This window comes from Sapajus apella, unplaced genomic scaffold (genome assembly GCF_009761245.1).
Source record: "Sapajus apella isolate SASKATOON/1434 unplaced genomic scaffold, GSC_monkey_1.0 scaffold1, whole genome shotgun sequence".
NCBI classification, from domain to species: domain Eukaryota; kingdom Metazoa; phylum Chordata; class Mammalia; order Primates; family Cebidae; genus Sapajus; species Sapajus apella.
The window spans coordinates 29,999,690-30,013,046 of NW_022436941.1; the positions used below are offsets into that span (position 1 = coordinate 29,999,690).

Consider the following 13,357-nt stretch of genomic DNA (forward strand, 5'->3'; position numbering starts at 1 on the left):
CCCTTTTTAATGATAGAAAATAAGTTGTTGGGTATTCAAATATTTAATTTATTTTTCAAGATGACAAATGACTAGAACTACTTAAGCTCTTGGAAAACTCTAACTGGATTTAGAACATAACCAAAATTGTATTTTAACATATAAAAATAAATCTTGTATGACTTTGTCAAATTTATTTTAAAAGTACTCTAATAATTACCAAATAAACAAGTTTAAATGATTGCCAAAACAGTAAATGTAGCTGATTAAGAATATCAAATGGTGGAAGTCAATTCTTTCTTTAACCAATTTTTAGATTTTGCTGTATTGCATCGACATCGATTTAATTTAACTTGCTAATGATTTATGGTGAAGGTTGTAAATATTTATGTACCAGTTTTTTTAAAACTTAGTATTTTATAAATTTAGAGCATTATAGACAATACAAAACCATTCTTATTTTAGAAATAAACTGAGGCCACGTTTATTAGGCTTACTGATGAGTGGAACCAGATTTTAAGAGTTTTGATATAGCACTCTCTCCAGTGCATCATTCAGCTGTCATTCTAGTTGTATTGTTAAGCAGATAACTGCTTTGAGACAGGCTGTCACTGAAACCAGACTTTTCTTTTTCTGGGAGGATGTCGTGGAAATTATCAAGTGAAGAAGGGGATAGCAGTGTTTAGACAATGCTCAATGAACAGAGGAGTAAAGTGAAAAATACAGTGACTGCTCATAATAGAAAGGAAAACAATAATTGCTAAAAAGAGTACTGCCAAATAGTTTTGATTCTATTTTTATACTGTCTTTTTTTATTTTAAAGAAAAGTTTTAATCTTTTTTTAAAAAAATAGTTGGTTCTAGCAAAGAAAAACTATTGACATTAAAATAATAATTTGTGTTTTCGAGTTAGCAATTTGACTAACTTTATAAAGTTGATTAAATTGATCAACTTTTAAAAGTTGATTTAAAAATATTTGGTATAATGATAACATTTTAAAATCAACTTTTCTCCTTACAAAATATTTATTTATATAAAAGCCTATATAGGTTTCAAGAGGCCATTACCCCAGATAAAGTAATACAATCTGTAATATAATTACCAAAATAAAAATAGAAATGATTTTATGTTTTTAGGGAAACTTTAATATTGGTCTCATGTACTACTAAGATACCACTGAGTACATGCAAAAAATTAAGAAAATGAACTGCATGTATTTAGAATGATAAAGAAACATTGAGGCACCAGGCCCTGATGATACATTAGACTTCATCAGGATTTGCTCGTCCAAATAGTCTTAAAATTGTGACACTTGGTGAAAGACACTTTTGGTTTAACACCTAAAATGCAATACCAGTGACCATTAGCTGGAGTAACCTGAGCAATTTCATTTGCCATACATCTCAGGAAAGTAACATAATGTTGAATAAATGTTCAGAGATTTAGAAAGCAAAGAGAGCCCATTCAACTGAAATATTAGAAGAAATTTTATTTATAGTGGCAAAAATCGCTTGTGCTTGTGCCCATGAAAGTGAAATGTACTTATCTGTCCATCTCTGATGAAATCGCTGAGTAGGTAATTCATCATGTATCTCCGTGGGTGACTTCTTATAACCCCTTTTATAAAGATCCTACAATGCAAAAAGAAACAAATGGTTTCAGCTGAGCCTGGAAAAGAGCAGGTTCAGGATCAAAGAAAGGGCTCAAGGAAGGCAGTCAACAGAATTAGAGCAGCCTTGCTGGGGGACAGGGTAAAACTGAAGAAAGAATACACTGAAGACTGTAAAACCTGATGAAGTAAAGGCCAAGAGAATGCAGGAGCCTCCTCCCAGCTGCCATGCATTGGCCTTTATCTGCCCATAGCTGGAGATAAGCAGCTTGCTGGAAGGCAGATATCCATTTAATGCAGTTTAATTTTACATGATGCTTCATACTGTCAATGCTCCACCCTGTGGTTTGGCCTTTTATACACGGCACCATTTGCTCTGGGGAGATAGCTCAAGTTAACGCAAAAGGCTTTCTAATCTAACATGAAAATAATGAATTGTGTTTATAATTGAATTATTAGCCAATGAAGACTGCTGAGAAATGCAGTATGGCATTTCAATCCAGCAATAAAATTATATCTCCCAACACAAAATAACTGATTTAATGTGCTCCATAAGTGTATTCCCAAAAAGCCTGACAATTTAAAACTGTCTTGAATATGGCAAGTGTTTTCCAGGCATACAGTGTTTCTGTTTGCATCAAAATGAATGAAACAAGGAATTAACTGCTTTGTATGGGCAGCAAGGCACTTCCTTTTCAGCTAGATCACTGATATCCACATTGTCTATATCCTTGATCCTAGTAATTATAATGCCCATGTGATGGCCTACACTAGACCATTCAAACAGAAGCTTGCATTAAGACTTCTTAATTCCTCATGAACTGAAATGTCAATGTAGGTTCTCATTCTTCTGTTATTTCCTTGATGCTTCTTGATTAATTTCTTTGATTTCTTTATGATCCTTTGATCTCTGGAACCAATTATAGCTATTTAGTCTGTATCAGGGGTAAATATCCACTATGTATGCTGCTACATTATTGTACAGCGAAACAACAATGCAACCTGAAACCAGAAGACATGAGTTTTAGTCTTGTCTTTTGCTACCTGTCTAATTTTGAATGTCGCTTAACCCCTGTTGAACCCCAGGGTCTGTTTAGTAGTTGTATGGAGATAACAGCCCCCTCAAAGAGCTTTTGAAAGACTTAAATGAGATAAGTAATATGAAAACACCTATTAGACTCTAGTTCTTCCCTAGATACTACATGTCCTGCCAGTTCATATTTGAACCAATTTTTCCCCAGTCAGGCTCCTGCCTCCTGAATTTCTACCTCAGTGCACATCGTCATGTCCTCTCCTCCGGGAAACAAAGTCAGACATCTCATCTTCTTTGTCTCACTTTCCCCATCCAATTCAGGATCTGACAATGTTGTACTAACGACACTTCAAAATTGTTCTCCTGCTCCCTGTTCCCACTATCACGACCTCGGTTTGGGCTCTTATTGCCTTTTGACCAGCTTCACTGGTCTCCTTGCCTTAAGTCCTTCCCCTCAACAATCTGTCATACACTGTGCTGCCAGGGTTATAATATAAATGTGACTATAACACTCTCCAGCTTAAAATTATTTAATAAGAACTGTTTTACATGATATGGAGGCAGCAACCCCATCAGTGTCTCATAAATTGCCATTATATTTTAAAAAATAAGAAAAACAAAGATGGTGACTGAAAGATTCTGCTATTAGGTTTAATTACCACCAACCAACCAATAGCCAGGAGAGCCTGATGGGTCTGGGTGGAGGGAAACAATTAGTGCCCCACCTCTGCCTTCCCTGATGAGAGGGCAGTCATTGCTTGTCTGAGGCTCCATCCCTTCACTCTCCCACACCAGCTTCCCTGGAACTCAAAGAATGAAGTCCTGAAAGCAGGAGAAAAAGCCTTTTAGCAGACATGCTAAAGGATAGATTTTTTTCATCCATCTTTTCTGAGTAACAAAAATCAGGCAATGGCAAAGTAAATATATTCTTTTTTTTCTCTCTAATGTATCCTTTTTTTAAATTATACTTTAAGTTCTGGGGTACATGTGCAGATTGTGCGGGTTTGTTACATAGATATACACATGCCATGGTGGTGGTTTGCTGCATCCATTGCTGGGTCATCTACATTAGGTATTTCTCCTAATGCTATCACCTCCCCTGTCCCTCCATCCCCTACTATTCCTCCCCTAGCCCTTTACCCCACAGGCCCCAGTGTGTGATGTCCCCCTCCCTGTGTCCGTGTGTTCTCATTGTTCAACACCCACTTATGAGTGAGAGCATGCAGTGTTTGGTTTCTGTTCTAGAGTGAGTTTGCTGAGAATGATGGTTTTCAGTTTCATCCATGTCCCTGCAAAGGACATGAACTCATCCTTTTTTATGGCTGCATAGTATTCCATGGTGCATATGTGCCACATTTTCTTTATCCAGTCTGTCACTGATGGGCATTTGGGTTGGTTCCAAGTTTTTGCTATTGTAAATTGTTTTTGCCACAATAAACATATGTGTGCACATGGGTCTTTAAACTAGAATGATTTATAATCCTTTGATTATATACCCAGTAACAGGATTGCTGAGTCAAATGGTATTTCTAGTTCTAGATCCTTGAGGAATTGCCACACTGTCTTCCACAATGGTTGAATTAATTTACACTCCTACCAACAGTGTAAAAGTGTTCCTATTTCTCCACATCCTCTCCAGCATCTGTTATCTCCTAATTTTTTAATGATCACCATTCTAACTGGTGTGAGATGGTATCTCAATGTGGTTTTGATTTGCATTTCTCTAATGACCAGTGATTTGATGAGCTTTTTTCATATGCTTGTTGGCTGCATAAATGTCTTCTTTTGAAAAGTGTCCATTCATGTCATTTGGCCACTTTTTGATGGGGTTGCTTGTATTTTTCTTGTAAATTTGTTTAAGTTCTCTGTAGATTCTGGATATTAGCTCTTTATCAGATGGGTGGATTGCAAAACTTTTTTTCTCAGTCTGTTGGTTGCTGGTTCAATCTATTGATAGTTTCTTTTGCTGTGCAGAAGCTCTTAAGTTTAATTAGATCCCATTTGTCTGTTTTGTCTTTTGTTGCCATTGTTTTGGTGTTTTAGTTATGAAGTCCTTGTCCATGCCTATGTCCTGAATGGTATTACGTAGGTTTTCGTCTAGAGTTTTTATGGTGTTTTAGGCCTCATGTTTAAATATTTAACCCATCTGGAGCTAATTTTTGTATAAGGTATAAGGAAGGGATCCCATCTCAGCTTTCTATATTTGGCTAGCCAGTTTTTCCAATACCATTTATTAAATGGAGAATCCTTTCCCCATTGCTTGTTTTTGTCAGGTTTGCTGAAGATCAGATGGCTATAGTTGTGTAGCATTATTCCTGGGGCCTTTGCTCTATTCCATTGGTCTATATCTCTGTTTTGGTACCAGTACCATGCTGTTTTGATTACAGTAGCTTTGTAATATAGTTTGAAGTCAGGTAGAGTGATGCCTCCAATTTTTTTTTTTTGATTAGGATTGTCTTGGCTATGTGGGCTCTTTTTTGGTTCCATATAAAGTTTAAGGTGCCTTTTTTTTTTTAAACTGTGAAGAAAGTGATTGGTAGCTGGATAGGGATAGCATTGAATCTATAAATTACTTTGGGCAGTTTGGCCATTTTCATGATATTGATTCTTCCTAACCATTAGCATGGAATGTTTTTCCACCTGCTTGTGTCCTATCTTATTTCCTTGAGCAATGGTTTGTAGTTCTTGTTGAAGAGGTCCTTCATATCCCTCAATAGTTGTATTCCTAGGTATTTTATTCTCTTTATAGCAATTGTGAATGGGAGTTCACTCATGATTTGGCTCTCTGGTTATCTGTTATTGGTGTATAGGAATGCTTGTGATTTTTGCACATTGATTTTGTATCCTGAGACTGCAAAGTTGCTTATCAGCTTAAGGAGATTTGGGGCTGAGACAATGGGGTTTTCTAAATATACAGTCATGTCATCTGCAAACAGGGACAATTTGACTTCCTCCTTTCCTAATTGAATACCTTTATTTCTTTCTCTTGCCTGATGGCCCTAGCCAAAACTTACAATACTATGTTGAATAGGAGTGGTGAGAAAAGTTATCCTTGTCTTTTGCTAGTTTTTGAGGAGAATGCTTCCAGCTTTTGCCCACTTAGAATGATATTGGCTGTGAGTTTGTCATAAATAGCTCTTATTATTTTGAGATACCATCCACTGATGGCTAGCTTATTGAGAGTTTTTAGCATAAAGGGCTGTTGAATTTTGTCAAAGGCCTTCTCTGCATCTATTGAGATAATGGTGTGGTTTTTGTCTTTGGTTCTGTTTAAATGATGAATTAGGTTTATAGATTTGTGGATGTTGAACCAGGCTTGCATCCCTGGGATGAAGCCAACTTGATTGTGATGGATAAGCTTTTTAATGTGCTGTTGGATTCGGTTCACCAATATTTTATTGTAAACATATTTTTGCACTGATTTCTCTAAGTAGTAAAAATCAAGAGTGAAATACTAACTGCCCTCTTCTCCACGTGCAGCAATGACCGAGACTAATTTATTTACTCTAATTCTCCCCTTTCTAGTCTGCTAATATAACTTGAGCTCTGATAACATTGTAGTTATTATTTCAAATGTTATATCTTCTCCTTAAATAATTATTTATATATCTGCATTTAATTATTTGGTCATATTTACAAAATTATTTTTATTTAAATTTATCTTTTTCTTCAACTCATCTGCAGTCATTTAACACTAGGATTTTCCTTTCTTAAACTGTTAAATACTATTAATTTGTTTCTTAGCTTGAATAAATTTCTAAATGTATTTGTAGATTACTTATTAAAGTAGGTAAGGCCATGATTATATACAAACCTTGGCTGGTTACATTTATCACCATTTATTTTTCCCCTAAGAAGGATAATGTACATTTTGTCTGGTAATAGACATCTATGATTACAGTGTTTATTTTTTGTTTAATTCCCCCTTCAAATCTCTAAATGTTACTGTACTGTTTCCTAACACGATGATGAGGTGTTCAAAGTTCTCTTTTTTTTCTGTTTAATTATCAGTCCATCATTTTTTAGGAGTATCTTTGTGATTTTGTAGGCAGGAGTTAACTAGCACCCTTTCTTGTTCATGTTAGGAGCCTGTTGAGGTAATCTCTACGTTACCTAGAGAGAAACTCCACTTTGAGAAGCTGTGCACAAATACTGTGGCTGCTGGTCTACATTTTTTCAAGGCCTGTTATTGACTACTCATAGTTCATATGTGTTCCCAACTTCTGCCTCTTGGTCGGTGCTTAGGGTTTTTATTTTTATTTTGTTTTTTACATTATGGTGGGAAATCCCATATATCTTGTGGACACCTGCATTCAATTTTGGACTTTTTGTTATTAGAACGGTTATTCTTTAGTTGGGCCTCATTTACTTCATAACTTTAAATTGCCCTCCCTCCCCTCCCCTCCCTCATCCCCTCCCCCTCCCCTCCCCCTTCCCCCTTCCTTCCTTTCCTCCCTTCCTCCCTTCCTCCCTTCTTTCCTTCCTTCCTTCCTTCCATCCTTCCTTCCTTCTTTCCTTCCTTCCTTCCTTTCTTCCTTCTGTAGGACTACCACATTTTTCCTTGATTTTTGTCTGTTTCAATAATAATTAGTAATAGATATACTTTCCACATTTTCCTCTAAATTATGAAAGGCTTTCTCAAGTTTCCTCTTTCAAGTGTTATTCTGCAGTTAACTTCCTCAACTATGGATTTTAATTATATTTTTACATGTTAATTTCCTTGAAATCTTTTATCTTACTCTACTACCTTTCATCTCAGCATCAAGGCTTTTCATTGTGGTTTATTATCCTGAGCTTTATTAAAGATGCATAAAGGTCTTGTAAAAATAACTTCTGGTTCCTGTGAGAAATCATTTTCAGAATTATGACCTTCTCTGATTTTGAGACTGATATTTTCTTTAGCCTTTGCTAAAGGCTATTTTCACTGGTCTTGTGTAGATCCCTCTTCTTCACTTTCCAGTTACTTTTTCTAGAACCAGGAGAAATATGGTAAAAGGATATTTTTAAATAAAAAGTTTGTGTTCACAGCATTCATAACAAAGTTGGTAAAAATTACAACACTCAGTGTGTGATGTTATCAGGGAGCTTCCTGTGTTCTCCTTACTCTTTGATAGTCTACCTGTGAGGAGAAAATGCACTTCTGTATTCCAATTTTATCATCCCCACTCCTGTCTTCTCTCATCCCACATACCTATAGGTACTATATATTGATACTGGATGTTATCATCTCTGAATAAATATGGGGAGATAAGGATGAGCCCAGAAATAATACTCTCTTGCTACTTAAAAAAATCAGGGCCTCAAGATAAAGGATTAGCTGTACTTTCTGTGAGATTCTATGCAAAACAGTAGAGATAATTTTTTTCTTTAAAATATTTTTTGTTTTACTCTCTTTTGGGGAAAACAAGGCTGCTGTGTTTCAAGAAGTGGCATGTGGTTGCTCCTTACTGCTTTCAGCTTCGTCAACTTTATGGTTTATGGAAATTCTCTGTAAGTTGATATTATTAGTGACGTCTCTTTCCTTCTGTTTTCAGGATCATGTGAATTTTTGATATTGTCTGTGCTTTCTGAAATATTTATAGCAATGTTGAAATAAGTTGTGCAAGGGTTACTACTTAGAGACATTTTAATTCCATGAAAAAAATAAAATCTAGTAATTGAGAAAATGGATATAGAGGAGTAAGAAGAACCTAAGAAAACTTTTAAATGCTGATGTTCCTAACCTCTATAAATGTGTGCATGTATGTATATATTGTTATTTTGGACAAGTAAACCTCAGCTCAGTTTCTTTATTTACAAAATTAGAGCAAATATATTATACTTACATATTATTTTGTATAACTTTAATTTCACGGCAATGTGAAACCAAGTCAATATGCGGATACTTGAGACTTTCTGTATTTTAATGAGTTCACAAAGAAGCTAGTGCTGTATGAAAATTTCTAGCCCAATCCAATTTGAGTTCTTCTTTCTATGGCATTGATTTTCAATTTTACTTTAGTTTTTAACAAACTGCAGTTCATAAGTATAAATGTTTCTGTTTTTGATGAAAGCATTTTCATTCACAGACAATTTTGTGATTAGCAGAATTAATTAAAAATAGTGTGTTTCTGGTGAAGCATTTCCCTACCATAAGTGGCTGACACTGATGGATCTTTCTCAATCCATAGTTCAATGAGACTACCCTAGGTTAGCTTTAATTTTCCAGATTGAAAAGAGAAAAGAAAAATGAAAACCTCCTGATTATGAAGTATATTCAATGGAAAAGAAGTTTTATGAACTCTATGAGTATCTTCTCTTTTAATTGACTATAATGTGAAGTATAAATGATAAGTAGTCTGGGGAATGACTTATCCTCTATCTTGGTGGTCATTGGGACAGAATTCTTCTTCCAGTCACTCTATGACTTTAATGAGAAAGTTATCGAACTCATATCTTTTTTACTTCAAACAAATAGTATATAATTGAATACAATTTAGCATTCTGGACCTAGTCATCTTACATAGAGCATTTCATTCAAATCTCACAAAAGTCTCTAAAAAGTGAGTTTTGCTGTGTTTTCTTTACAGACAAGTAAATTAAGATTGGGATAGGGTACATAAGTTGTCCTATAACATGTACCTAATTAGTGGCAAAGCTAAGATTTCATCTTGATGTTTCTGACTCTAAAGTTCATGTTCATGAGATTTTATCTTCTTCATTTTGCAGAAACTTGACTACATTTGCATAACCAAACAGGACTTTCTTTATTGCACATGACAAGTAGTGCAGTGCTAAGGAAATCTTCAAGACCCAAGCTTCTTCTAGTTACCTTTTCTGTCATGTATAGCAGGTGATTTTTATCCTCCTTGTTGTAAGAAGGCTGCTGTGTCTCTGGTATCATGCAATATATGCATTACAAGCAGGAGGAAGAGGATGAGCAAGGAGTAAAATAACACCTGTTATTTAATTAAAAATTTTTTGTCTTCACCAGAAAAATAATAGCTTACCTGGAAGCCTTCATAATATGCTTCCATTTATAGCTCATTAACCAAATCTACACGTAGGGCTATTCTAAACTTCAAGGGAATCTAGGCAGTCAATTTTAATCAAACTTACTGAAATATAAATTAGATACCATGAACTTCCTACATTAATGTACACAGGGCAAATGCGTACATTCATGTAATCACTACTCCAGTCAAGATACAGAGAATTCCATCTTGAGGGAGCAAACTTAATTGAGCATCTTGTCATCTTGAACAAAATTCAGGTTCTATTAGAAAAGGAGACAAATAGTATTAGGTGGGCAATAGGCAGCGCCTGCAACACTAAGGTTACATATGGACATTTATGTAATGGTTTAGAAGCTGAATTGCAAGACAGAAAATACTTCTTGATGAGAGAACACTTGAGTTACAACTAACCTAGCTTAAAAAGGAAACTCAGATAAGTCCCTCAGACCTATTAATGTCTCAGTTTTCTAATATGAAAACAGGTCTTAAAAGATCTTAAAGGTGTCAAAAATTGTTTTTCAAATCAAATGAAATAATTTATGTGAAAGCACATCAACATCTGTAAAGCCCTATATAATGTAAAGAATTGTCTTTAATTTTCATAATCAGAAAAGTTTGATTTAGAAAATGATGATGACCTTGAACTTATGGGCCTGAAATATCACAGTTGTGAAATTCAACTATTCTTGTAAAATATACTAACTTTTAAATGTATTAATTGCATACAAATCAAGGCAATAAACAGCTATAGGCACAAAACATTTTTAATTGCATTCTTATCCGTTCTCTTTCAAACTATTTTTTATTTAAGTAAAAAAATCACAGATTTGTAATTTTCAAAACCTTCAAAATATACGTACATTTATAACTAACACATTATTGTGTGATTTCCCAGTTTTTATAATATTTAAAAAATAATGCTTAGTCTTTTGTTCATGTGAAATATAAATTTTATTTTGAGAAATTGTACTTTTTGCAAAAGCAAAGAATGTTGAATCTTTGGAGTATCTTAGAGAAAGCCCATCTTTAAAAAATTGCTGTCTTTGGAGAAGAAAATCATCTGTTGAAAGTCACCTCATGGAATCAGTTGCAAGAGGTTAAAAATTAAAACCTATTGTGAATTTTGGGGGGCACTCTAGAACCAGAGCCCCTGATTGCTTGTTGTTCAGGATCTATGAAGAAATGTGATTATTTGTAGTATTTATTACTCAGATTCATCAGAGCACTACTCTGAACTCAAACATCTTACCTAAATGTGCCTCCTCTTTGCAGATTTTTACCATAAGTGAGAGCCAATACTAATATTTATTGAAAATAAATATATCTGGTAATCCAGACATGTCTTTCCTCTGGCCTATTACCTTTTTTTACATTAAAAAGTTGATTATTATTATTTTCCATTACAATCTTTATCCTTTTGTCCATAAAATTTTCAGGTTGGATTCAGTACTGGCTTTATTGGTCCTTGGGGAGGCTGCCAAATTAAACATGGGCTGCTTGAAAGCTTTAATGGACCTAGTGAAAGATTTTGTTTCAAGCATTATGTCTGTTCAAAATCAGGTAACATTGCTAATTTATATGAGAAAAGAGAACTGAAGAGAAAGAGATTTTATTTTTGCCACTATTTAAATTGTATATCCTATTAGGGCATATAATGTGTATAACTGTAATAATAATTTTAATTAAATATAAAAGCAAATTCACCTTAACCGTTTATCATAAACATTTTTCATTTTCATTACATAATATTAAAATTTGTATTTTGGTTGAGGTAAGATAACTTATGGAAACATTTCTGTATTGTTGATTATTAAATTTGTTTCTAATTGTTCACAGTTAATTAGAAGTAATGTTGAATTGTTATTGTCCTACATAAAATCTCTATGTACACTTCTGTTTCTTTAGAGTAGGCTATACCAAGTGAAAGACTATGAAGTTTCTTTCCAAGTTTTTAGGACAGATGTCCAAATTACTTTCCATAAGATATATTAATAACTTTCTTGCATTCCTATGAACAATAAATGAAATTGTCACACCTAGAATTGAGCTGTATATCAAAAGATTCCTTTTGAATGTAATATGGGAAATAGTATCTCATTGGATTAATTTTCATTCCATTAACTGCTACGTAAATTGCAAAGTTGTTTTTTATATAATTATTAGCTATTTATATTTTTTATTCTTTGAACTGTATGTTATGCAGTCTATTCATGGCAAACCTGTTTTTGAATGAACACATTTAGAAATATTATTTTATTGTGGTCTTTTAACAACCCCATAAAGTTTGAAGATAGTTATTATAAGTACACTATATAGTTATTAATATGCAAAGACATACTTTGATGATCAAATATCTATTTTCTTATTTCAGGAGGAAAGTTGCAAGGTAGAAGATTTTTCCTGGGCCTGGAATGTAGTCTACATATATACAGTAATTCTTGCAGAAATCTGCATGTATGCGGCCACTTCTGATTTGCGAAAAACTGCTTTGATCGGTTTCTGTCACTGTAAAAGTTCCCGAAAATATATTTTACACCTGGACAAATCAGTACAGCCAGAATTAAAGGAAACAAGTATTTTAAGTCTTTTGGAATATTTCTCTTCCAAAATGTCAGATAATTGTAAGTAGATTGTTTTTACACTTTGAGAGTAATTTTTTAAGTGTCCCTGTCTATATATAGTAACAAGCATTTTACAAAAGTTAATATTTAGAAATAGAAAAAAATTTTAAATTCCTAAAATTTAAAGTATATAACATATATATATTTACTAAGGCCAAGTGTCACTCAGTCTGTTACTTAAGCTGCAGTGCAGTGGCACGATCTCTGCTCACTGTAACCTCCTCCTCTGGTTCAAGCGATTCTCCTGCCTCAGCCTCCTGAGCAGCTGGGACTATAAGCACTTGCTACCACGCCTGGCTAAGTTTTGTATTTTTAGTAGAGCCGGGGTTTTGCCATGTTGGCCAGGTTGGTCTCAAACTCCTGACCTCAAGTGATCTACCACGTCAGTCAAAGTTCTGGGATTACATGCGTGAGCCACCACACCCAGTTAGAAAGTTTTTATCAGTAATTTTAAAACAACTGAAATGGAAACTAGATTCAGTTGACTGATTATTCAAATTATATTTCTTGAAAACGAAAGCTGCATTTAAGCAAACCTGGGTAATATATATGAAGTTTATTTCCTCTTTATTTTTATTTTGTTCCCCATAGGATTTATCTTCTCTCCTCCATTTTCTCTAGGCATTTACTGTTTCCCTCTTGTTTTTTTCCTGCCCAGAGGAATTCTCTACAATTACTTCACTCAATTATTCTAGTACAATAGTTATATCTGACATCTTATAGTCCATCAAATAGTAGCTATCTTATGTCTCAAGACTAAAGGTCATTTTGCCTTTGTATTTATGAGAGATAATAGAATAAAATACTTTGATTTTTCAAAGAGTACTATGGGGACAATATTAGTCTTTTTTGGTTGAATAAAACTTTATAGGTTTATTGAGACAAATAATTGCAGTTTGTATATTGTTGTAGTCTATTGTGTATGTGACTCTCACTTCCATTAAATGCTAAGATAATGGAGACTGAAGAATCATGTCTGAATTACATTTTCATTAACCCAGCATCTAGCATGATAACACATAATTATGATAGTGGATTTGTAACATAATTAAATAAATCATTTAATTTCAGATATAATTGCAAGATTTTGAAAATATTGAAAGAGGTAAGATATAATCTT

At 34.0% G+C, this 13,357-nt stretch overlaps 1 protein-coding gene across 1 annotated transcript in view; it reads left to right on the forward strand.

Annotated features, from left to right (window-relative positions):
- TMEM232 (transmembrane protein 232) overlaps nt 1-13,357 on the forward strand; it is a 195,047-nt gene that overhangs the window by 103,995 nt on the left and 77,695 nt on the right. The window contains exons 9-10 of the mRNA XM_032274759.1: nt 11,053-11,176; nt 11,988-12,237. Coding sequence (XP_032130650.1) covers nt 11,053-11,176; nt 11,988-12,237 — 374 coding nt within the window. The remainder of the gene's footprint in view (nt 1-11,052; nt 11,177-11,987; nt 12,238-13,357) is intronic.